Source organism: Hemicordylus capensis, chromosome 14 (genome assembly GCF_027244095.1).
Source record: "Hemicordylus capensis ecotype Gifberg chromosome 14, rHemCap1.1.pri, whole genome shotgun sequence".
NCBI classification, from domain to species: Eukaryota; Metazoa; Chordata; class Lepidosauria; order Squamata; family Cordylidae; genus Hemicordylus; species Hemicordylus capensis.
In genome coordinates, this window is record NC_069670.1 from 17,207,667 (window position 1) to 17,231,235 (window position 23,569).

The following is a 23,569-nucleotide window of genomic DNA, read 5'->3' on the forward strand; positions in this document are numbered from 1 at the left end:
ACCTAGAATACAAAGCAAGCCTCATTCAGTGGAATATCACATCATTGAACAAGGCATGTTTTGTATTCTAGGTATCTCCTGCAGAAGGTGCCAGGTTCAATCCCTGGCAACATCTCCAGGTGGAGATGGAAAAGATTCCTGCCTGAAACCTTGGAGAGCTGCTGCCCGTCAGTGTAGAGGCCACTGGATGGACCAAGAGTCTGACTCAGTAGTAAGCTGCTTCCTAGGTTCCTAAATGTCCCTATATGTTAATCCCTCAGTCAATGTCATGATGCACCCATTTCCCAGGAGGGAATAACTGTTCCCTGCTCACAGCCGCCTTAGAGATGGTGGCTGCATCTCTGATCATTTCCTTCTCTTGCTCTTTTAGGTTCCGGCCCCGGGAGACCTGCCCACCAGCAGTGTGCCTGTCTCGAGTGACGGGTTCGGGGGTCCAAAATGTCGGAGACGCTGGACCTGGAAAAGGGGTGCACGGTGGACACCTTTCTGCACGGCTGCATTGAGGCCTTTGGTAATGGAGGGAAAGCCAGGATTGTCTCTTGGGGGACCCCTTGGTGGTGGTGGTGATGATGGGGTGCCAGAATAGGGGGCCGGGGGGCTGCCCTGTGGGCCTCGTTGGAACAGAGATGGGCAGTCTGAAACTCGATAGCTGCTGTTGGGACTACAGCTCCCATCATCCCTGGCTGCCATGGCCCATAGCCAAGGAATGGTGGGAGTTGTAGTTCAGCAACATCTAGAGAGCCTCAGGTCAGCCTGTCCTGGGCCTACACCAGGGCTGCTCAACTTCGGCCCTCCTGCAGATGTTGGCCTAAAGGTAAAGTGATGCGTTGAGTTGGTTTCGACTCCTGGCGAGCACAGAGCCCTGTGGTTGTCTTTGGTAGGATACAGGAGAGGTTGACCATCGCCTCCTCCCGCGCAGTATGAGATGATGCCTTTCAGCATCTTCCTAGATTGCTGCTGCCCGATCTAGTACCCGCGGGGATTCAAACTGGCAACCTTCTGCTTGTTAAGTCAAACATTTCCACTTAAGGTGGCTCGGTCCCTGCTTAGATGCCCGGAAAGGTGCAAGGTGGGGGGCGTTGCCACTCTGAGTCTGTGGGGTAAGAAGTGCCCAGAAGGCTCATGCTCTCATCCAGCGATCTTCACTGTTTTTCAAGCGGGGGCCACTTTGGCAAAAAAAACCCAAAACCCTTTTCTTTGTGGGAGTCGCTTCCCAGCATGCTGACCTCTGCACAGAACTGCGCCTTCCTCCGTGCTCGGAGGGCCCTTTAAGAGAGACGGAGGACGACCCCTCTTGCCAGAGCTCTGTGGGGAAGGCACTCTGTGCACGCCTTCCAAGATGGTCCAGGGGCTCAGGGGGTCTCCATTTCCCTTAAACAATACACAGCACAGTGGGACTGGTCACACCCACACACACCCACCCACCCACACACACACACACACACACACACCCAGGGGGACGATGCAGAATCTTCAGCTTTGGCCAGAGCGTCACACAGGCCCAATAAGCAATTAGCGAGGGGGCTACACTGAGGGTTGAGAGGGGTCATCACTGACCCTGGGGCCTTACCACGGATAACAGTGCTCTGATCTCTTCTCTTGCAGATGACGAGGGCAAAGTGCGGGACCCCCAGCTGGTCCGGATGTTCCTCATGATGCACCCCTGGTACATCCCTTCCTCGGAGCTGGCAGCCAAACTGCTGCAGATATATCCTTTTTTAGTGCCCCCCCTCCTCCCCCGGGAGCCCCCAAACCTCAATGCCAGTCGGCGGGCGGCAAGTCCCTCCGGTCCTATCTGCTGAGTTTCCCTTCGCAGCCCTCCCCTTTGGGCGGGAGCCCTGCCCTGCCCTCCCCTGCAACACCGTGGTTTCTCTTAGCTGAAGCTTCTTATTTCCTGAAGACCACCATGTCCCCAAGGAGCACTGGTGGGCGAAACCCCCTTTGTGCCTCTGCAGTCCCAAGGGCAAAGACACACTTTGTTCGGGCTTTTGACACCAGAAAGCTGCGCCGGAGGGAGGCTGAAAGCCTTGCAGTGCTTGGGATGAGGTGCCGAATGCTGCCTTGCTCTATGCCTCTGGTGCAGGCCAGCCCCCTTTCAAAACCAGCCCCTGCAAGCTTTGGAAGGGGCAAAAGGCAGTCCTTTTTCACACAGTGCATAATTAATCTGTGGAACTCTCTGCCACCAGCTTGGATGGCTTTAAGTGGGGCTTAAGTAAATTCATGGAGGAGAGGTCTATCAAGGGCTACTAGTCTGGTGACTATAGGCCACCTCCGGCCTCAGAGGCAAGATGCCTCTGAATCCCAGTTGCAAGGGAGCAACAGCAGGAGAGAGGGCATGCCCTCCTCTCTTGCCTGTGGTCTCCCCAGAGGCATCTGGTGGGCCACTGTGGGAAACAGGATGCTGGACCAAATGGGCCTTGGGCCTGATCCAGCAGGGATGTCTTATGTTCCCAAGGTTGCCAGCAGTCTTCTCTTCTCCCCTTGTGCTTCTTGCAAGCTTTGAAGGTGTGCAAGGAGAGGTGTTCATTGCCAAGCTTGCAGGGGGTCAGATCAGTCCTGAAGAGCGGCTTTGATGATGGCAGCTAGAAGCATTTTGCCACCCCCATAATCTGCCACCTGAGGCTTCTGTCTCACCTTGCCTCATAAACAGGCTGCTCTGGGAGTGGAATATCCTCACATCTTTCTCAGGTCTTTTGAGAATTGGCCCCCCCCTTGTTTCCCCTAACCCCTAAGTGGGCAACGAGGCACTTTTTAAAGTGGTGATTCTCTTACATTTAGCAGGGGGAGAGTGACTGGCCCTCTCCAGCCCCAGCACAGCATCTCCTCCAATGGCTGTTGCTGGTGTCTATCCTCTGTTTCTTTTTAGATTGTGAGCTCTTTGTGGACGGGGAGCCATCTTATTTGTTTATTATTTCTCTCTGTAAACCGCTTTGGAAACCTTTGTTGAAAAGTGGTATATAAATTGTTGTTGTTGTTGTTTCTTATTTATTTATTTTTATTTATTTGATTTCTATACCACCCTTCCAAAAATGGCTCAGGGCAGTTTACATAGAGAAATAACAAACAAATAAGATGGCTCCCTGCCCCCAAAGGGCTCACATTCGAAAAAGAAACACAAGATAGACACCAGCAACAGTCACTGGAGGGATGCTGTGCTGGGGGTGGAGAGGGCCAGTTACTCTCCCCTTCTCAATAAAGTGAATTACCACGTTAAAAAGGTGCCTCTGTGCCAAGTTAGCTCAGGCTCTTTCCTCTTTGGGGCAAGTGGAGTGTCTTCTCCAAGCTTACTTTGGTTATATTCTTTATCTGGACCCTGTCTTGAAGCCGATGTTGTCCATATTAAAGTCTGGGTTGTCTTCACATGTATAAAAACACCTCGCTGGCTGTCCTCTTATGGAATCATAGAATGTTAGAGCTGGAAGGGACCTTGGAGATCTTCTAGTCCAACCCCCACTCTGTCTGTGCCCTTAACTCTGCCCTGAACTTACCAGGAGTCACGTGGGCCAGAAAACAGTTCCCTGCAGGTGAAAACGTGCCATCTGGTCAGGTGGGTATTGGAGTAGCCGAGTGAGGAGCAAAGCCATAGTTTATCTTTGGGGGTCTGAGAGAAGCACAGTTGAGTTGCTGAAGACGGCTAGGTCAGAGCTGGCCGAATACGCTTTCTGTGAGAAGTAGGGTTTAGATAATGGATTATGGGATGGGGCTGTAGCTCAGCAATAGAGCATCTACTTTGCTTGCAGAAGTCCCTGGCAGCATCTCCGAGCTGTGCTGGGCAGGGCCCAGCTGCTGCCAGTCAGAGTTGACAATACGGAGCGAGAAGACCAATGGTCTGACTCAGTAGAAGGCAGCTGCATATGTTCATAAGGATGTGTGAAATCCCGTTTGGGGGAGGGATGGCTGCTTAGAGTAGCTGCTTTGTATGCAGAAGGTCCCAGGTTCAAGTTACGGGCGGAGGTGGGGATGCAGTCTGAAGCCCTGGAGAGCTGCTGCCGGCCAGAGTAGACAGTCCTGAGTTAGGAGGACGCAGAGTCTGACTCAGCGCACAGCAGCGTTCTATGTAGCCATAATTGGGTCGTGTGGACAGTTCGGGGACGTGTGTGCTTAATTGTGAGGGGTCGGTGATTTTTCACCAATAGTAATTTATTAATAGTAATTTATTACTATGCATGCTGCGATATTATATCAGTATTGATTTTATTGGGTCCATGTGCCTGGAGGGGGAGTTTAACATAGGAAGTGATGAAGGTGCCCCAGTCCTCTGTATTATGGGCGGGGGGGAGAGTTGGTGGTGGGAGAGAGGAGGGTCTAGGGAGGAGTTTTCCAGACCCTCCCCAGCCCTGGAACTCCCTAGCAGCTTTGTCACCCATACTGGGTGCTATAAGGGTTGCTGAGCACCAGGGTGAGTCCAGGGGGACCCTCCTGCCTTGCAGGATATGATCCTGGTTGAGGAGGAGGAGACCACCTCTCTCTTCCTCGCCCTGGCACTGACCAATACCCCTGGTCCTCGCAGGTACTGGATCTCTGCGTTCCCTGCGGAATTCGATTTGAACCCAGAACTGGCAGAGCAGATCAAGGAGCTGAAGGAAGTCTTGGGTCGGGAAGGGAATCGGCGGCACAGCAACCTGATTGACATAGAGAGCGTGTAGGTAAATGGCAGGGGGCCCCACAACTGTCCTGCCAGGCCCACCCCCACCCCACCCCCGCACCTTGTTTAGGGGTTGCATTCCTGCAGAGGGCAGCGGGGTGCAATTCTAGGGCGAATTTGGGCTACCCTGCCACATACAAGAGCTTCACCCTCAAACCTTCCTTTTCAAAATTGCTCTGACCCAACTTTGCGTCCCCCCCACCCAAGACCTCTGGCTCTTGTCCTAATTAAAGAAAGGGGTGCCTCTGAGCATGCTGTGGCTGCCTTTCCAACGCGGGGCCTCCTCGGTGGTGGCTCCCTCTGTTTATTCACTTGGCTACTCAAGGAGCTGGCAGGCTCACTTGTTGGTAGGATTCCGGAGGCTGAGGAAGGCCTTGCCTGGGTGGCTGGGAGCATATGAAAACGGCAAATAATTTGCTACCAGTCTCCAGATATCTGGGATTTGGAAACCAGGCACTTTCCTCTTTGGCCATGTGCATGACCCTCCGGAAGGCTGACCTCTTCTGTCCCCCTCCAGCCCGACTTATAAATGGAAGAGGCAAGTCACACAACGCCAACCCGTGGCACAGAAAAAGCGCAAGACCTCGCTGCTTTTTGACCACTTGGAGTCGGGGGAGCTGGCTGAACACCTCACCCACCTGGAATACCACTCCTTCAGCAAGATCCTGGTGAGAATCCCGGTGGCGGTGATGTGTCTGTATGTGTGGAGCAGGGAGCTGAGCAGCCCCACGCTTTGCCCTGGCCCTTGCTCCTTCCCTGGAAGACCGTCAGGGCAGAGAGGAGGAGGAGGAGGAGAGAAGAGTCCCCCGTGCCCACCCCCTCCCTCCCAAGCATCGCCAAATATTGCCACAGCTTATTATTAACTTATTTAGTTTTTACATTGTTGGAGGGCTATAGGCCACCTCCAGCCTCCAAGGCAGGATGCCTCTCTGAGTACCAGTTGCAGGGGAGCAGCCGCAGTAGGAGAGAGGGCATGCCCTCACCTCTTGCCTGTGGGCCTCCCAGTGGCATCTGGTGGGCCACTGTGTGAAACAGGATGCTGGACTAGATGGGCCTTTTTGGGCCTGATCCAGCAGGGCTGTTCTTATGTTCTTATCCTGCTCTTCCTCCAAGGAGCCCACAGTGGTGTGTCCATGGTTATTTTACTCCTCACAACAACCCTGGCTAGGTCAAGCTGAGTGACTTTCATGGCTGAAGGGGGATTTGAACTCGGGTCTCCCCGGTCCTGGTCCAACGCTCTAACCACTATGCCATGTTGGGGCTCTGAATTAACTGTGTTAGTTTAGGGCCCACTGCTAGTGCCTGCAAGATGGGGCTGTGTACTGGGAGCTCCTGTGCCAGTGAAACTGCAGCACCCTCTGCTACTGTGTGGAGGTGGCCACTCCCAGCCTAGGAACATAGGAAGCTGCCATATACTGAGTCAGACCATTGTTCCATCAAGCTCAGTGCCGAGAACTCTGACTGGCAGCAGCTCCCCAGCTTCAGGCAGGAGTCTTTCCCAGTCCTACCTGGAGACCCTCCATAAGTAAAGACCTCATTCATTCATTCATTCATTCATTCATTCAATTCAAAATATTTATGCCCTGGGCAAAAATGTCCTCCGTAAATAAAGACCTTATTCATTCATTCATTCATTCAGTTCAAAATATTTATGCCCTGGGCCTCCAGTACACTACTCCTGGGGGCGGCTGACAATATTTAATAAAATAGCTACAATATCAATTGTTTTATTTTAATAAAATAGCTACAATTAAAATAAATAAAATTAAACAAGTTAAGAATGTGGACCTTGGAGTGCTGCTGCCAGTCAGAGTAGACGGACCGGCATCACTGGACTGACCAAAGGTCTGACTCCGTAGGAAGCAGCTTCTTCCGTCTCCCTGTGCAGCATCTCCAGAAGCCCTGACCTCTCTGTTTCTGCTCCAAGTTCCAGGACTACCACAGCTTCGTCATGCACGGCTGCACGGTGGACAATCCCATCCTGGAGCGGTTCATCACGCTCTTCAACAGCGTCTCCCAGTGGGTGCAGCTCATGGTGCTCAGCAAACCCACAGCTCAGCAGCGCGCCCAGGTGATCACCCGCTTTGTCATGGTGGCCCAGGTGAGTGCCTGCGATTCCCGGGAACCCCAAACGTTCTGCAGACTTCCGGCAATTTCACCTGGTTTTGCTCTTGCTTTAAAAAAACAACCCAACAACCCTCAATGGGCTTTTCGGCTACCATCTGCAGGAATGAATCTTCATTTATGAGTTCAGTTCAGTTTGGTTTATTGCGATCGTTGGTCAAATATACAGATTTCAGCCCAAACCCAGATAAAAGGAAAACTTAAAGGTGAATATCGATAGAGATGTACGTATATGTACAGATAGAGGAACTGTTGCACAGAATTGAAATAAGATAGAATAAAATGAAACAAAACTAAAAACCTGAACAAACCATTTCTAATCATGTGCGGATCTTAATCGCAGCCATGCAAAATTTGGCTACCAAACGCGATGCGTCGGTGCATTTATCAGAAAGAAATAAGTTTGTGTAAAACTCATCACAATTATTTGGGTATCTAAACACAAGAGGAGCAATATATCTAAAATGCAAACCACGATAGAAAGAGCAATACAAAAGCACGTGGCCAACTGTCTCATTGTGATTTTTGACAAGATTGACACTTCTAGGAATGGAAGAGAGGTGATTTCTTTGCAAGACTTTTACTGTTCTATGCATCCGGCCTGCAGCAGCCAAACTTGCAATGGCATTTTAAAAGCTTTTCAAATTTTTTAAAAACACAAACACTGCTATAAAGTGCCATCAGTGTTGTCAGAGGAATGAAAATGGGCAGGAGCGTCTTTCAAAGATTTCTCCAGGGAGAGAGCCATTTCTTCATTGTTACTATAACTGTAACCCTTTCCTCTGTACAAGAATGTCTGCAATTTGACCCTAATCATGAGGGGTAGGGATAAAGGAGGTGTGCTAACAGGCAGAAAGCTGTAAGTGTAACAACATTATCACCTATCTTCCACCTCTAGCAGGGTAGCCATTGCCAAAAATCCCCATGAGGGTTTGTCCCCGGAGATGGTAGTACTGATGCCCAGAATTTGTGGGCCAGGCTAAGATTGCTGAGCAAGAGAATTCAGATGAGACTGTTGTATGTTCAGTTTTTTCCAGATCAAATATTTTGGATCCTGTTTTGCTAAGGACCTTTAAATCCATAACAGGGAACATTACAGGCAAATTCAGCTTAGAGAAAGATATCTTGCTTTTTAATAGGCAAACCCAAAGTAATTTGTTGGAGAGGAGTGGAGGAACAGCTGGTCTTCTGGTAGCAAGCATGACTTGACCTGTCCCCTTAGCTAAGCAGGGTCCACCCTGGTTGCATATAGAAGGGAGACTAGAAGTGTGAGCAGAGATTTCCTTTAGGGGATGGGGCCGGTCTGGGAAGAGCATCTAGGTTCCAAGTTCCCTCCCTGGCAGCATCTCCAAGATCGGGCTGAGAGAGATTCCTGCCTGCAGCCTTGGAGAAGCCGCTGCCAGTCTGTGTAGACAATACTGAGCTAGATGGACCAATGGTCTGACTCAGTATGTGGCAGCTTCCTGTGTTCCTGTATGAGAATCCTCCTTGCTTCTTTCAACTCTGCTGATGACCACCCGCAAATGAGGCTTGCCATATTGTCCGTCTTGCTCGTGCTTCTCAGCCCAGGAGCTAAACTTGACTCCAGACACGGCTCTCTTGGCTTCTTTCCTGCAAGGCGCCAGAGGCGCCAATTAGCAAAGATGGCAACTGTATAAATCACACTTCTTTTTCTTTGCTCTTCCCTAGTGGACAGTGTGAGGTTCAGGGCAGCTTTTTTACCGGGTCAGTTTGTCTTATGAAGGAGAGAGAGACAGAGAAAGAGACAGAGGCTGAGTGAATACACACTGGAGATGCTGTAACTGTCTGTTTATACATTCTCAGGCTGAGGAGGCGGGGTAGGGATTGGGAAGGTGGCACAGCGTGTCCTTATACCCCAGCAAAAATCAGAATCTAGCAAGCCTGCTCTGCCCCGCCCCTGGACATTCCTTCAAGCGTATTTTGCTTGTGCATCATAGGAAGCTGCCTTATACTGAGTCAGGCCATCGGTCCAGCTATCTCAGTATAGTCTACTCTGACTGGCAGGGTTTCAGGCAGGAGTCGCTCCCTGCCCGACCCGGAGATGCTGGTCTGACAGGAGGAGAGCTGGTCTTGTGGCAGCAAGCATGACTTGTCCCCTTAGCTAAGCAGGGTCTGTCCTGGTTGCATTTAAATGGGAGACTACATGTGAGCACTGTAAGATATCCCCCTTATTTATTTATTTATTTTATTTTATTTTTTACATGTATATCCCGCTCTTCCTCCGAGGAGCTCAGAGCAGTATGCATGGTTATTTTTTTCCTCAATTTTTGTCCTCACAACAACCCTGTGAGGTAGGTTAGGCTGAGCGATATGTGACTGGCCCAGAGTCACCATGGTTGAATGAGGATTCAAAACCGGGTCTTCCCGGTCCTAGTCCAACCACTATGCTATGCTGGCCCTTAGGGGATGGGGCTGCTCTGGGAAGAGCATCTGAGGTTCCAAGGTGCCTCCCTGGCATCTCCAAAATAGGGCTGAGAGTCGAGACTCCTGCCTGCAGCCTTGGAGAAGCCGCTGCCAGTCTGTGTAGACAATACAGAGCTAGATGGACCAAGGGTCTGACTCAGTGTATGGCAGCTTCCTATGACCTTCTGTATGCAGAGCAGATGCTCCACCACTGAGTGCTGTTCCCATCCCCAAAGGTAGTTGCCTTACACAGAGTCAGACCCTTGGTCCAGCTAGCTCAGTACTGACTCCACTGACTGGCAGCAGCTCTCCAAGGTTTCAGACAGGAGTCCCTCCTAGCCCTACCCAGAGATGCAGCAAGCATGACCGGTCCCCTTAGCTAAGCAGGGTCTGCCCTGGTTGCATATGAATGGGAGATGAGAAGTGTGAGCACTGCAAGATAACCCCCCCCGCCCAAGGGGATGGAGCTGCTGTGGGAAATGCAGAAGGGTCCAAGTTCCCTCCCTGGCAGCACCTCCAAGATCGGGCTGAGAGAGATTCCTGCCTGCAACCTTGGAGAAGCCGCTGCCAGTCTGTGAAGACGATACTGAGCTAGATAGACCAAGGGTCTGACTCAGTATAGGGCAGCTTCCTGTCTTCCTCTGACCTGCGTGTAAAGCAGACCCCCCTACCACTGAGCTATAGGCCCATGCTCCTGTGGTATTGCCATGTAGTGTTAGCCATGCAGATAGATTTCTGTTCCGGTGTATCCAAACATGCGGTTGCATTTCCTGTCCCCTTGTATCCCAGAAACTGACCATGCCTTTCCCCCTCCGCTCTCCCCCCCCCTGCGGCATCCTCGGCCTGTCCCGACGTGCTCAGAGGCTGCTCCAGCTGCAGAATTTCAACACGCTGATGGCGGTGGTGGGAGGCCTTGGCCACAGCTCCATCTCCCGCCTCAAGGAGACACACAGCTTCGTGAGCCCGGAGACCACCAAGGTAGGCAAAGGGAGCAAGAGGGGGGTGTGGGATTCTGGGCAGATCATAGAGATGAGAAAGCCCGTTGGGAGGGAAGGGCCGAAAGGGGGCGGGGGAATGGGGCTGGAGTTATGTTTGTGGCAATACTTTACTCCCCACCACCATGACGGTGAACATAGGAACTGTCTTACATGGAGTCAAGCCCTCGGTCCGTCTAGCACAGTATTGTCAGCACTGGCTGGCAGCAGCTCTCAAAAGGTTTCAGGCAGGGGCCTCTCCCAGGCCCTACCTGGAGATGCTGTCAGGAAATGGGCCTGCTAGAGGTGCTTCTAGAGTCCCTTCCTGTACCTCAGGTCGGGTGTGAAGTTTCCCTACCAGATTTCCTCAGCTGTCACTTAAGGATGGAAGTAAGTTTCCAGTCCTCAAGGGAAGTCCTTGGCTTCTCTGTCGACACAGCAGTCTCTCGTCCGCCTGTCATGTCCCTGCTCCAGACCCACTGCTTCAGATGAGGGGGATAAGCCTGGCAGGCCCTTTCCCCTGTCCCTGACCCCCATCTCTGGCTTCTTCCAGGTGTGGGAGTCGCTAACCGAATTGCTGACGTCTGTGGGGAACTACAGCCGTTACCGGCGGCGCTTCGCCGAGTGCGTGGGCTTCAAGTTCCCCATCCTGGGGGTCCACCTCAAGGACCTGGTGGCCGTGCATGTAGCCCTCCCTGACTGGCTGGACCGTGCGCACACCTGTGTGAATGGCAACAAGATGCAGCAGCTGTTCAGCATCCTCAGCGACCTGGCCATGGTGCAGAGTATCCGGCCGCCTTTCGAAGCCAATCCTGACCTCCTAAATCTGCTGATGGTGAGAGCTCCCCTCTCCAGGGCACGAAGCCGCACTCTTCCTAGCCTATCTCCACTCACGTGCATCTCTCTAGTATGAGTGCACAAAATGTGACTGAGACTTTTCTGGGCTCCTGTGCTTATGAATGAATGAATGGTTTATTTCCATCACTGATCAGAATTGCACAAAATCCCAATTAAGAAAAACAAAAGAAAAAGATCCATTTAAATCTGAAATTCAATTAAAGATGTAACTAATAGTAACACCACCATTTAAACTATACATTAAACTGATAATGTGCAAAAAGAGGAAAGGATATTTAAAGTGTGCCTACGTCCAATTGGTGTTTGAGAAAGGAGAGCAGCATCGTCCGCATATAGTAATATTGACACATGTCTGTCAGGCAATTTAGGTTGAAGATTGAATCAAAAGCGGTTCTAAAATCAACAAAAGCCACATAGAAGGCTTTATTTCGCTTTGTTGTATGTTTTTCAGTCAAGTGCTGGAGTATCAGGGCTTGATCCACCAGATCTAAAAACAGCCTGTTTGTTAGAATATTTTCCTCTTCTATTCAATCCATTAATTTTTCGTGAAGATGTTTAGCATAAACTTTACTAACCACACTAAAAAAACTTATAAGGACCATAGTTTGCAGGCAAATCTAGATTGCCTTTCTTATAAAGTGGAATAATTAGTGCTATACCCCAATCTTTTGGAACAGATTGCCAAAAAAAGTGAGGCAAATACAGAAGCCCACCAATCAAGGTTTTCTAAAATCAATTCAACTGTATTCAAATCAGTTCCTAGGGCTTTGCCTACTTTGAACTGATGCACTAAAGTTGTTGCTTCTCTGGCTGATACTGCAGGCCGCTCACATAAAAATCCCACATCCAACTTTGCAATGCAATCTCTAGACTCAGCCACAGTAAACAAGACATGGAAATGGTTTCCCTATACTTTAGGAGAAATATGATGTGCAGAATGGGATGGACATTATAAGGGTTGACTTTTCACAAGGCGCCAAAATAATGAAGAATTATTGGTACGTGCCGCATAAATCAGTTTTTGCCAGCTAGCTTTGGCAGCTTTCCTCTTTTTCATTTTAAGCAGAATCTTGTATGCCCTTTTTTGTACAATAAGAGTCTGAGGAGGGAAGGCATTTGAACCATCTCTATAGGCTTGATTGCTCTGAATAAGTTTTTTTTTCCCCAGTCCTGGTCAAACCAGGTCTTAGAATATCTTAAATATCTATCTCATCTATTAGGATCTTGTGCTGTTAATGCAATTAAGGCAGATTTAAGAATCCAAACTAAATTTTCATAAAGGTAAATAATACTCTCGTTTGTACCCTTTTCCAGTACTGCAGATCTAGCCTCCTCCAAATTATCAGACTTAAGAGACATTGCAATTTGATCCCTAACTGGCTCAGACCACCTAACCCGTAGTGGCTGAACCTCAGCTGCAATAAAATGATCTCCATCTCTTATCTAAAAAAGGTTATCTCCAAAAGGCATTGATATATATTACACCACGAAGATGATCACAATCCGGACAGGTAGCCACCCTGAATTCCTTCAAATAGTCAATTAAACTCCTTGGGATCACAACATAATCAATGGTAGACATTTTAGCTGCAGCCCAAAAAGTGAATTCCGCTGGCCAATCCTCCTGTACTGCAACATTTAATAAGTATAAATCTAATCTGGCCATTGTTTTTGCAAGATGTAAACCCGCATAGTTTCCAACCTGATCTTTAAATTGTCTGGAAACAAGAGGGCGTGGTTCATCGCCTACATCAGGCGAACTTTCTTTAATCTTTTGATAACGTGCTATGTCATTTAAGCCCATAAGCACATTAAAATCCCAAATAACTATAACATGGGCACGAGGAAAGGAATTTAACAACTTAATCAAATAATCCTCAAATTTCCCCCATACTTCATTGATTTGTGTGTGAGTTCACCCTGGTGGAAATATAACCATCTAAACTAAGCTCTTCATCAAACCATGATTTCCTGAAGCATCACAAAATCAGAATCTGAAATATACTCAGTAAAGGAGACATCGTTAACCTTGGACCTCCAACCAGCCACATTCCAGGTTATAAAAGATAAAGGCCACACAGTTGTTAAATGTCACTTAGTTACTTCCAAATGATGAATTACAGTTTCTTCTCTGTTTGACGCTTGTAATTGACTGAGGTAGTCCACTCATTCCGTCAGAATCACTCTGTGGCACCTCCATTACCTCTAATGAAGAATGAGACCGCAAGAACTGTCTTCCGAAGTTTGTTGAAGTTAAGGGTTCAATTAGCATAGATGGACCAGGAAGACACAGATTTTAGTCACCAATTTCAGCCACACGGTGATCTACTAATTTCGTCTGTTTGGCTTCCTTGCTCTGTAGAACGTCTCCACCTTCAATCAGCTTAAAATCAGAGGCCTCAAAATCCTTTCCAAGCAGTAGCAATGTTGCCTGTTTTATAAACTCTGGGTCAAAAATCACTTTATGGTGCTCATGGTTGGAATCCAATTTATCCCAGTTTTGAAAATTCTGTTCACTTTTGGCCAATGAGGCTTTAGACCCATTCAAGGAAATAAACGTGGGGTCTTGCTTCAGGGTATACTTAATAGTGTCAATCCCTTCTTTAGCATCACTATTTAAGGATATTGGACTCCTTGGGTATTCACTGCCTCTTTTATTTTGTTTGGGTAAGTTACACACTGCATCTTGTACAAAAGCAACAGTGTTTTCCACTTCAGCAAAGTTTACCAGAAGATCCTCCGTCCGACGGCCTTGCGTTCTGTCAACAGAGTTGTTCTTATCTAGTGGCTTGGCTATACGCCCAGAGTTATTTTCTTTGAAGCGCTTCTTGTCTCCACCACCAAACGCAGTTCGCGTCTGGCCATTCTCCAGCACACCTGGTTCAGATCTAACAGTTTTATGTGAGTTTTCATTTAACTTGTGGCTGCTAAGTTTGTTGGCAAACCCTTACTATCTACAGCAAGGGAGGCTGATTGAACAGAACAGTTCTGTGGGAGCAAGGCCCCAAGAGTTACATCCACAAAGCTCTTCGTACAAAGATCTTTAATGATCCTAAATACTGTTTCCCCCCAAATTAAAACCATGGGGATTAATAGCGGATGGAAGGTTACGGAACCCTCCTGACCTCTGGATAGCTGGGCAATACTTCATATGAAGATAAATCGACATCTTGAATTGAAATCATCATCATCATCATCTTCATCTTGAATGTGCCAAAGTAATACCTGCCCTAAAGAGTGTTTGATTATCCACTTATTTTGCCAACGTCCCACGTTTAAGGAGTTTTCCAGAATCGTAAGGGCAATTTGCCTAGTCTGTAAAACTCTGGTGGTATGTTGTTTTGAGCTTTGGTTTCTGTCATTTCTCTGCTGTTCTTTGGACATCGGCAGTGCTCCAGCTGTTGCCTGATCGGGAGTCTGCCTTCACCCTCACTGTACGAAATAATCTGCCCAGTACCACACAGTCAGTCCCTATAAATGAATCACTGCCTCTTGGTAGAGTTGGCTTCCTCTTGGTAGATGGAAGAGCTCTATTGGATTCAGATGACAGAGAGGAAACACTGAGGACTTGAAGCATCTCTTTAAAACTCTTCTTGGCTTGCAAATTTGTTGGTCGAGAAGGAACAATATGGATACAGCAGGCCGAAGCAAACTCATGGTTGATCCCAAAGCTCCGAGGACACCAGGATATTCCCCAGCCGTCTCTCTTTTTCAGTATTCCAGACAGCCCAAGTTAAACTTGCTGCTTCTGGGACCTGCACCTGCAATGAATTCTGGGACTTCCTGGCAAGTTCAGCTGCCATCCCAGACTGTAAAAGGTTTCTCTGCTGCAGCTAAATAGCCACTGAATGAGTTTCGTTGACTCAGTGAGGTCCCACCTTTTGTAGCAAAACCTTAAAGGGGGAAAGAATGTCCTCCTACGTTCTGTCGAACGGGTCTAGCCAGGCTGTTCTGTCATATTTTTACAAGAACCTACATGTTTTTGGGGTGTATGCACTTTGTGAAGGGGAAATCTTGATTTATTTTTTTAATGCACCGTCCATAATAGGCTGCACATTACGGCAGATGAAAGGTCCCTGCCCCGAGGGGCTTACAATCTAGAAACAGACACAGGGAAGAAACAGACCCAAGGAAGACAACAGATGAAGTGGAGGGTGAAATGGGAAGAATATGTGATTATTGAATGTACATGTATTTAGGCTGAGTTGAACGAGGGGGCTGTGCCAAAGCCACCTTAACAGAGAAATTTGGAGTTGTAGGGGACCTTTGGGGTCTTCTAGACAAGGGGTCCCCAACTGTAGGTCCCTAGATATTGATGGCCTGTAACCTTGAGCCCTTGTGGCTGGGGATGGTGGGAGTTGTAGTCCAGCAACTGTGAACTCTGCATCTGCCCTGCCTTCACAAAGGGAGGGTCTCTTTGTGGTCCTCCTCCCAGGCTCTGACTTCACATGTGTGCATTGCAGGTCTCCCTGGATCAATACCAGACCGAAGAGGAGATCTACCAGCTCTCTCTGCAACGAGAACCCCGAAACAAATCCACGGTGAGCACATGAGGCCCGTAACACTGGACGCGCCAAGACACACAGAGGAGCAGGCCTGGCTTGAGACAGCTGGCCTCTTTCTCAGCTGCCTCTCTTTCTCTGCTGCGAGCTGCCTTTGAAGCTGAACTGGAGTCGTCATGGCTTAGGGCCCAGATATGTTTTCAGTGCCACAGAGTAGCCTGGTGTGGGAAGGGTGTGCAGAAGCATGTACAGAGTGCATTTACATAGGCCCCTGGCCCTGAATGTGTTTTCAGTGCCACAGAGTAGCTTGGAACATTCCCAGACAGCAGCCTTTACAGCAAGGCTTTACTGTGAGTTCAAGGTTGCCACACAAAAAACAGTGCAAAAAATGGAATTTTTTCCACCCTGGATATAAATCAGGCTATACTCTAACGTGCAATGAAAAACCCGAATTGTGTCCAGAGTGCTCCTCGATAGTTCGCCTCGATAGTTTGGGGTAAATTTGAGAACGCCCACCTCGATTCCGGAGGAGACGCGAGCTAAAAGCCAGGGGTGGGAAACTTCCCTGGTGTGGGAAGGGTGCGCAGAGGCATGCGCAGAGTGCATTTACATAGGCCCCTGGCCCCAAATGTGTTTTCAGTGCCGCAGAGTAGCACTCTGGGACCAGTGCTTAGTGGGTGGGGGTGGCGGTGATGAGGGAATTGTCAGGGCTGTGTTATCTTTCCTTCCTGGCCTGTTCCATACTTCCTCCCTCGAAGCTGAGTTTCCTGTTGCCAGCAGACAGAGCTGTCAGATGCAACCGTGCGCTTGCTTACAGGCTTGGCTGCTGCCTCTGCCTCTCTTCTTCTCTGTGTGTGTGTGTGTGTGAGAGACCCCTTGCCAACCCTATTAGAAGTGGGGCAGGCTCAGGTCATTGCAGGGAGCTGGTAGGGGCTCTACAAGGGCTGCTGGCACACTTTTGAGCACGGTGTTACACGTGGCATAAACTGGGCCCTGCCGTGGTCGTGTGCAGGGGGCGGGCGGAGACGGTCAGCGGGTCGGCAGCGCAGTGGAGTTAATTTATTTTCGTTTATTTATTGTTACGTTTGTATACCGCCTTTCACTAAAACAACCCCAAGGTGGTTTACAAAACATGTAAAACAATGTAAGACTATAAAAACGACACAATAAAAATATGAAAATTTATTTATTTTCATATAAATATGAAAATAAATAAATTTCAATCTCAATAAAAATTAAAAAAATAAAAATCTAATTAAAAGATTAAAAACATACTCAGTATAACCGTAAAATACAAAGCAGCAGCAAGAAGAAAGTTGTTGAGGAATTAGGAATCCAGGTTTAAAGGGAGCCCTTCCTCGGTCTTAAAGCTCACTGGGTCGCTGTCTCTGTTTAACCTACCCAACAGGGGTGCTGTGAGGGTAAGCCCCCCCCCGAACTCCTTGGAGAGGAGAGATGATGATGATGATTGATTTATATATATTCTTTCTCGACATCAAGTTCTCAGTGTGGTTTACACAGCAAAAGGAACGAGGAGATGGTTCCCTGCCCCAAAGAGGCCACAATCTAAAAAGGAACACAAAGGAGACCCCAGCCGCTGCCACTGGGAGGGAGGCCATGCTGGGCTGAAGCCAGCCCGTCACTCTCCTTCTCCTAAACAGTAAGGAGCCTGGTTAGGAAAAGAGGATTCCCAAACTCGAGAGGTCCTGAAGATGTTTCCCTGCCCCCAAGGGCTCATGATAAAGAAGGAAAGAGATACAAGGGCATTGGGAAAGGCCTCTTGGCCCAGTTTGGCCGGGGTTACTGTATTAGACCCCTACCTCGGGAAGGGAGAATCTTCCCTTCTGCATCTTGTGCACACTACGCGCCTCCCCAGAGCCAGCCGCCTCTTCCACCAACGGACCTCACCCTCTCGGGTTGGCTCTGGCAGACGTGGCATTTCTCTCTTGCAGCCTTCCAGCCCGACCAGCTCCACGCCGCCCCCCCAGCCGGTTGTCATCGAGGAATGGGCATCGGTGCCGAAACCCAAGCCGGACCAGGCGATCGTGCGCAAGCACATTGAGAAGATGGTGGAGGTAAGGGATTGTAGGATGCAAGGACGTGAGAGTTGGAAGGGGCCATCTAATCCAGCCCCTTCCTGCTCGGTGCAAGAGAGGATGCAGGAAGGAGATTTCTTGGCTGAGATCTGTCCATGTCATGGTGATTGCTCACCCTGAGAATGGGCCAGGCTCCCTGCAGGACATCTGTTTTAATAAACATACTGAGTTTATTACTACAGTACTGTTATATTGCCCCAAGAACATGATTGGGAATGAAGACCATGAGATGCCAAGCTTTGTCCCTTAACCCGTGGAACGGTAAGGGGCATAGCTAAGTGGCAGAGCAACGGAAGCAGGGGGGCGGGTCCCAGGTTCAATGTCCAGCATCTCCCGATAGGGCTGGAAAAGACACCTCCCCCTCAAACGTTAAACCCTGGAGAGACACTGCCAGTCAGTGCTGACACTGAGCTAAATGGAACAAGAAACTGACTCAGCAGGTGGCAGCTGCATATGTTCAGCAGGGAGCCAAAAAGGCCAAGCTGACAAGCTTCCAGGTTTCGATCCACTGAGAACTGAACTGTGGACTGGAAGCAGCAGAGGGGAGTTGCTTTGCACTGAATGAACTAGGGAGAATGAGACTTTGGGAGTGGTGAAAAGCTAGGAGGTTTGAGCTGGGATGAACCCAAAAGTTGGGGTTGCGTTTTGGTCTTTGCATCTTGGCTTGGCTCAGCTAAGGCCATGATGGAAAGACCAGTTTTTTTAGAGACTCCTATGCAGCAACGATTACAACTCTGGTCTAGCAGTGACCCAGAGGCATGCTTATTTCTGCTGAAGTGCAATCCATTTGCCTTAATCTTTGTGAGCTCTCCTTTGGATTTAATATCTTTGGGCTTCGGTTATTGCTGCTTTGGGGTTTGTGAGTGTGTGCTGAGGTGAGCTGGTTGATTACTGGGTGGGGGGAGAAGAGAAGGACCAAATGAATTAGAGGGGAGAAAGACCCCTCTAATTGTTGAGAGGTGGCCCCACACTCTGTGCAGGCAGAAAGAAGATTTTGAAGGGCTCTTGAGTTTGGGGCAGGCACTGAAAGCTTACCACGGAGAGGTGACCCAATGCTTCCACTCCTACGTAAGAACCTAAGAACAGCCCTGCTGGATCAGGCCCAAGAAGGCCCATCTAGTCCAGCATCCTGTTTCACGCAGTGGCCCACCAGATGCCGCTGGGAAGCCCACAGGCAGGAGTTGAGGGCATATCCTCTCCTGCTGTGACTCCCCTGCAACTGGTACACAGAGGCATCCTGCCTTTGAGGCTGGAGGTGGCCTATAGCCTCTCAGACTAGCAGCCGTTGATAGACCTCTCTTCCATGAAGTTATCCAAACCCCTCTTCAAGCCATCCAGGTTGTTGGCTGCCACCACCAATGTGGCAGAGAATTCCACAAGTGGATTATGCGATGTGTGGGGAAAGTACTTCCTTTTGTTGGTCCTAATATTTCCTGGCAACCAGTTTCATGGGATGTCCCCTGGTTCTAGTGTTCTGCGAGGAGGAGAGAGATTTCTCCCTGTCCACTTTCTCCACACCATGCATGACTTTATAGACCTGTCTCCCCTCAGTTGTGTTTTTACTAAAGTAGAAAATCCTTCCTTTCCTCTTTCAGTCTGTCTTTCGGAACTTTGACGTGGATGGAGACGGGCACATTTCCCAGGAGGAGTTCAAGATCATCCGGAATAACTTCCCGTACCTCTGCAAATTTGGAGACCTGGACGAGAACCAGTGAGTGCCTTCAGTGGGGCTCCATCCCTGCCCAGACTCAAAAGCACCCCCCGTCCTTGTTTTCCCTGCTCTGTCCTCCACCCTTTTCTCAAAGCAACCTGGAGTCCTGTCACTGGACTTGTTTTAGGGACTAGATCTCCTCTCTCTATGTCCAAGTGCTAGGTAGTGTTCTCTGTAACAGGGATTCCCAGATGGGGGGTTGACTACAACTCCCAGCACCCCTGGCTGCAGTGGCCTCTGGCTGGGGATTATGGGAGTTGTAGTCCACAGCAACTGGGGATTCTTGTTAGAGGGAACATTGCCAGGATGGTGTTTCTTCCATGCTGCTATTCAAAACCTCGCTCACCAGCTGCATTAAGGGTGTCAGGTGGAACTTGGGCCTTTTTCCCTTGCTGTGTCAGCAGGCTAGTTGGCGAGGAGAGTGCCTCTGAGCACATGCAGAGTGTCTTTTCTACTTTACCAAGAAATCACAGCCAGCTCTTAGGTTAGGTGCAGGACTCCACCCTTTCCAGGATGTTGACACCTCAAGACCTCTTGTTTTCAAAAACCGCTTCCTCTTCCGCTCTGTGGCAAAGGAATGGGTGGAGTGTTATTTGTGTGTTCTTGTTGTGCATGTTGCAGAATTAGGGCTGCGGGTCTTTTCCTTTCTGTTTCAGTCTTCTGACTCCTGTTCGACGCTTATTAAACACCCATGGTGCTGTACAGACGTGAGGCCTTCCCTGCCCAGGCAAATGACAATCCGTCTTGGATGGGTGGAGGGAATAGCTTAGGCATTGTCCAGTGAGTGGCTAGGAAGGCGAAACAGGGACGGAAAACTAAACTAGGGGCTGTAGCTCCAAATAGAGCGTCTGCTTGACTGTTTAGCCTGCAGGAGGTCCCAGGTTCAATCCCTGACATCTCCAGGTAGGGCTGGGAGAGACTCCTGGTGCCTGAAACCCCCGGAGAACCTCTACCAGTCCGAGTTGACAATACGGAACTAGATGGGCCAAGGGTCTAGCTCGAGATACAGCAACTTCCTCTGTTCCCCTGAAGAAGACACCTGGCATCTCCAGGTAGGGCTGAGAAAAAGTCCTGCCTGAAGCCCTGGAGAGCGGCCGCTGCCAGTCAGAGTAGTAGACGATACTGAGTTAGGTGGACCAATGGTCTGACTCAGTAGACAGCAGCTTCCTCGGGAAAGGACTGGAGAAGGTTGTGGGAAAGGAAAAAGAGGGAGGAGAGGGAAGTGGTCTGGCAAATTGGGGGAGGGTCTTTCAGGGATAGAATAAAACTGGGCAGATATCCTGGATATTTTATTTTATTTTATTTTTTGTTAAATTTATATACCGCCTTTCATTAAAACAATCCCAAGGCAGTTTACAGCAAAATTTAAAAACAAGATTATAAAAAATGACAACAGTTAAAATATTAAGTTAAAAATATAAGACAAATCTTATTTAAAATTTTTAAACACAAGTATAAAAACGATACAAAATACAAAGGCAGGGTAAAGCTTGGGTAGGGTACAGTGAAGGGAAAGGGGGCAAGGAGGGATTAGATAAGGTCAGGAGCTGTGGAGGTGGAGAGGTCCTATCATGAGCAGAGGCACTCTTATCCCTGGACTCCACACACTCGGGTTCCCTCAAATCGTCTTTAGTCTGTCCTGGGTGGTGTGGTTTGTGCCCTCAAGAACCTAAATGATGCTTAATTTGCTGCCGGGGGTGGGTGGGGTCCAAAGGCCTTTTAGGTCCGGGCTCCAAAATTATCTAGGTGCACCTCTGATCATGAGGTCTAGAACCTTGGCGTTGATGTGGAGTTTGAGAAAGAGCTGGTATGAAGTCTTAAGAAGAAGGGTCCCGGGGCGTAGCTAGGGGAGAGAGAGGGCCCGTGTTCGCCCCTCTCCCTGGTGGCCCGGTGGGGCTGGAGCCCTCAGGAGCTGGGGGGCCCGGGTTCTTTGAACCCCTCCGCTCAGTTATTATAGCTGGAAGGGTCACCTAGAGATGGGAGAGAGGGGTCAGCTTGGCTGCTTTGTTCTGAAGCCGCAGCAGGGCAGCCTCAAGCCTGCACGTTCTGCTGGCCGCCGCGTCCCCCTCCGAGAAACGAATTCCGACACACACTCGAATCGAGTATATGGGATGCGGGAGTGATCTGCCTTTTGGCAGGCATGGACGCAGAGTCGCTGTGTCCTCGGACGACGACCCCTGGGAGAGAACCTGCATTGCACTGCTCGCCTCCTCTGGAGAGAGAACAACCCCCCACTCCCTGTGTCCTGGTTTCCCCTCCCAGGCATCCAAACAGCCATGCCGCTCCTTATTTGGTGTCCTGCTTCTTGACAGCGGCAGCTGCAGCCCTGTGACTCCCAGTCCCTCCTCCTGCCTCCCGGCTTTCTTCCTTTTAACCCTCTTAACCGCAGGGGTTTCCAGTAGCTGCCTCCACCCTCCCAAAGCCAGTGGGGACAGGGAGGGCCTTGGCCTGGTGCCCTGACAGCTTGGTCTGCAGACGTCCCCTGGAATGCGGTCTTTACCCTACAGGGACCCGATACCGATACCTCCTCTTTCCCCTCCCTTGCCGGAGCTTTTCCGGCTGCCGGAGGCGCAGCCGGGGTGGACTGCTCCTCAAAAGAGAGGTGCTGGGGCTCCAGCCTAACTTAAGTATGTAGCACACCTCTCCGGGCTCCTTGGAGGGAGAGCAGGATATAAATGTTAGAAACAACCACCACCACCGTTTATGGGGTGAGCCTGTGGCGAAGGAAATGCCCCCTAAAGTTAAGGTCCGACACGGACCATTATCGGAAGTGGATCGAGGCATCGCTTCCCCAGCTGGTCTCATGTGTTGGGTTTTTTTGTCGTGCGGTGAGTGGGAGGGAGGAGTTCGGAGAACCTTTTTGGTCCTGTTAAAAAGCAACTTCTTCTCAGCAAGCTTTGGAGGGAGAGTAGTATAGTAAGTTGTGTGGTGTTGTTGTTTTTTAATGGTCTTAGACCAGCGAGGCAAAAAACAGTAAACACAATAAAACGATACGGTAAACTCAAGGCTCTCAACTGTATTCCTTCTCCTTTTCCCCCGTTCCCCTCCATCTCCATCTAATAATAATAACCGTGCCCCTTCAGTGCACTATTGCTTGGGGTGCCTTACAACATTAATAAAACAGATACAATATAGGATAAAAAATTAATAAGGTTCCAAAGTTAAAAGACCAGGGCGTCTTTCACACAGGTGTTTAGCTCGCATCTCCTCCAGAATGGAGGGTGTGTGTTCACATATCGGCCAGATTTACCCCAAAGTCTCAGCGAGCTATCGGGGAGCACTTCACTCACGATTCGGGTTTTTAATTGTGTGTTATTGTGTAGCCCGATTTATATGCAGGGTTAAAAAAAAAATCCACTTTTTGCATCAGTTTTTTGGGACTTCGAACTCACAGTAAAGCCTGCTATGAAAAACGCCCACACTAAAACCACAGTTAAAATAACAAGTTTTAGAACTGAAATTAAAAGTTATCAGTAAAAAGCTAAACACTAAGAAACCAACCAGAGAAAAAGAGAGGAGAAGATATTAAGAAGCCTCTCTAAAAGGATAAGTCTTGTTGTTTCTTAAAACCACTTAAGCCCTTCAAAACAGACACAAATACAGAACATAAGAACATAGGAAATGTAAACGTTTTACAGAGATCACGATAAAAAGATCAACTGCCAGAAGAGCATATTCGAGCTGTATATGGGATTTTGGAGAGAGGGGGCATTTTGTGTGGGAGAAAAACTACCATCTCTCTCTCCAGTCTATGCAGGGCATGAAGATGATGTTGGCCTTTCTCTATGTTTTCCCTTAGCATTTGGTACTCAGATACACACTGCTCTTGAACATGGAGGCTCTATTTAACTATTATAGCTAATAGCTTTTGATAGACGGATCTCTTTTCCCCATGAATGTGTCTAATCCTCTTGTAAAGCTATTGAAGCTAGGAGCCATAACCACGATGAGGTCCGTAGTTCAGTGCTAGGGCCAAAGGTCCCAGGTTCTATCCCCGGCCGCTTTAGGTAGGGCTGGGGAAACGCCTGTCTGAGAACCTGGAGCGGCTGCCAGTCGGTGCAGACAGTCCTGAGCTAGAAGGATCAAGGGTCTGACTCAGTATGAGGCAGCTGCACATGTACGTAATATTTGGGAAGGGGCCCTAGCTTAGTGATGGAGCATCTGTTTTGCATGCAGAAGGTCCCAGGTTCATTCCTTGGCTGACCAGGAGAGGAGGTCTGGTCCTGTAGTAGCAA

General features: G+C 49.2%; 1 protein-coding gene across 3 annotated transcripts in view; it reads left to right on the forward strand.

Annotated features, from left to right (window-relative positions):
* RASGRP2 (RAS guanyl releasing protein 2) overlaps positions 1-23,569 on the forward strand; it is a 43,766-nt gene that overhangs the window by 9,879 nt on the left and 10,318 nt on the right. For 2 of the 3 annotated variants that reach the window (XM_053278188.1, XM_053278187.1), the window contains exons 2-12: positions 371-511; positions 1,606-1,708; positions 3,485-3,547; positions 4,511-4,642; positions 5,163-5,313; positions 6,573-6,746; positions 10,055-10,171; positions 10,721-11,002; positions 15,489-15,566; positions 17,480-17,602; positions 19,219-19,334. In XM_053278188.1, coding sequence (XP_053134163.1) covers positions 439-511; positions 1,606-1,708; positions 3,485-3,547; positions 4,511-4,642; positions 5,163-5,313; positions 6,573-6,746; positions 10,055-10,171; positions 10,721-11,002; positions 15,489-15,566; positions 17,480-17,602; positions 19,219-19,334 — 1,412 coding nt within the window. In that variant the 5' untranslated portion in view covers positions 371-438. Of the gene's footprint in view, positions 1-71; positions 212-370; positions 512-1,605; positions 1,709-3,484; positions 3,548-4,510; positions 4,643-5,162; positions 5,314-6,572; positions 6,747-10,054; positions 10,172-10,720; positions 11,003-15,488; positions 15,567-17,479; positions 17,603-19,218; positions 19,335-23,569 lie in introns of all 3 variants that reach the window. The other variant, XM_053278189.1, reaches the window with a different exon arrangement.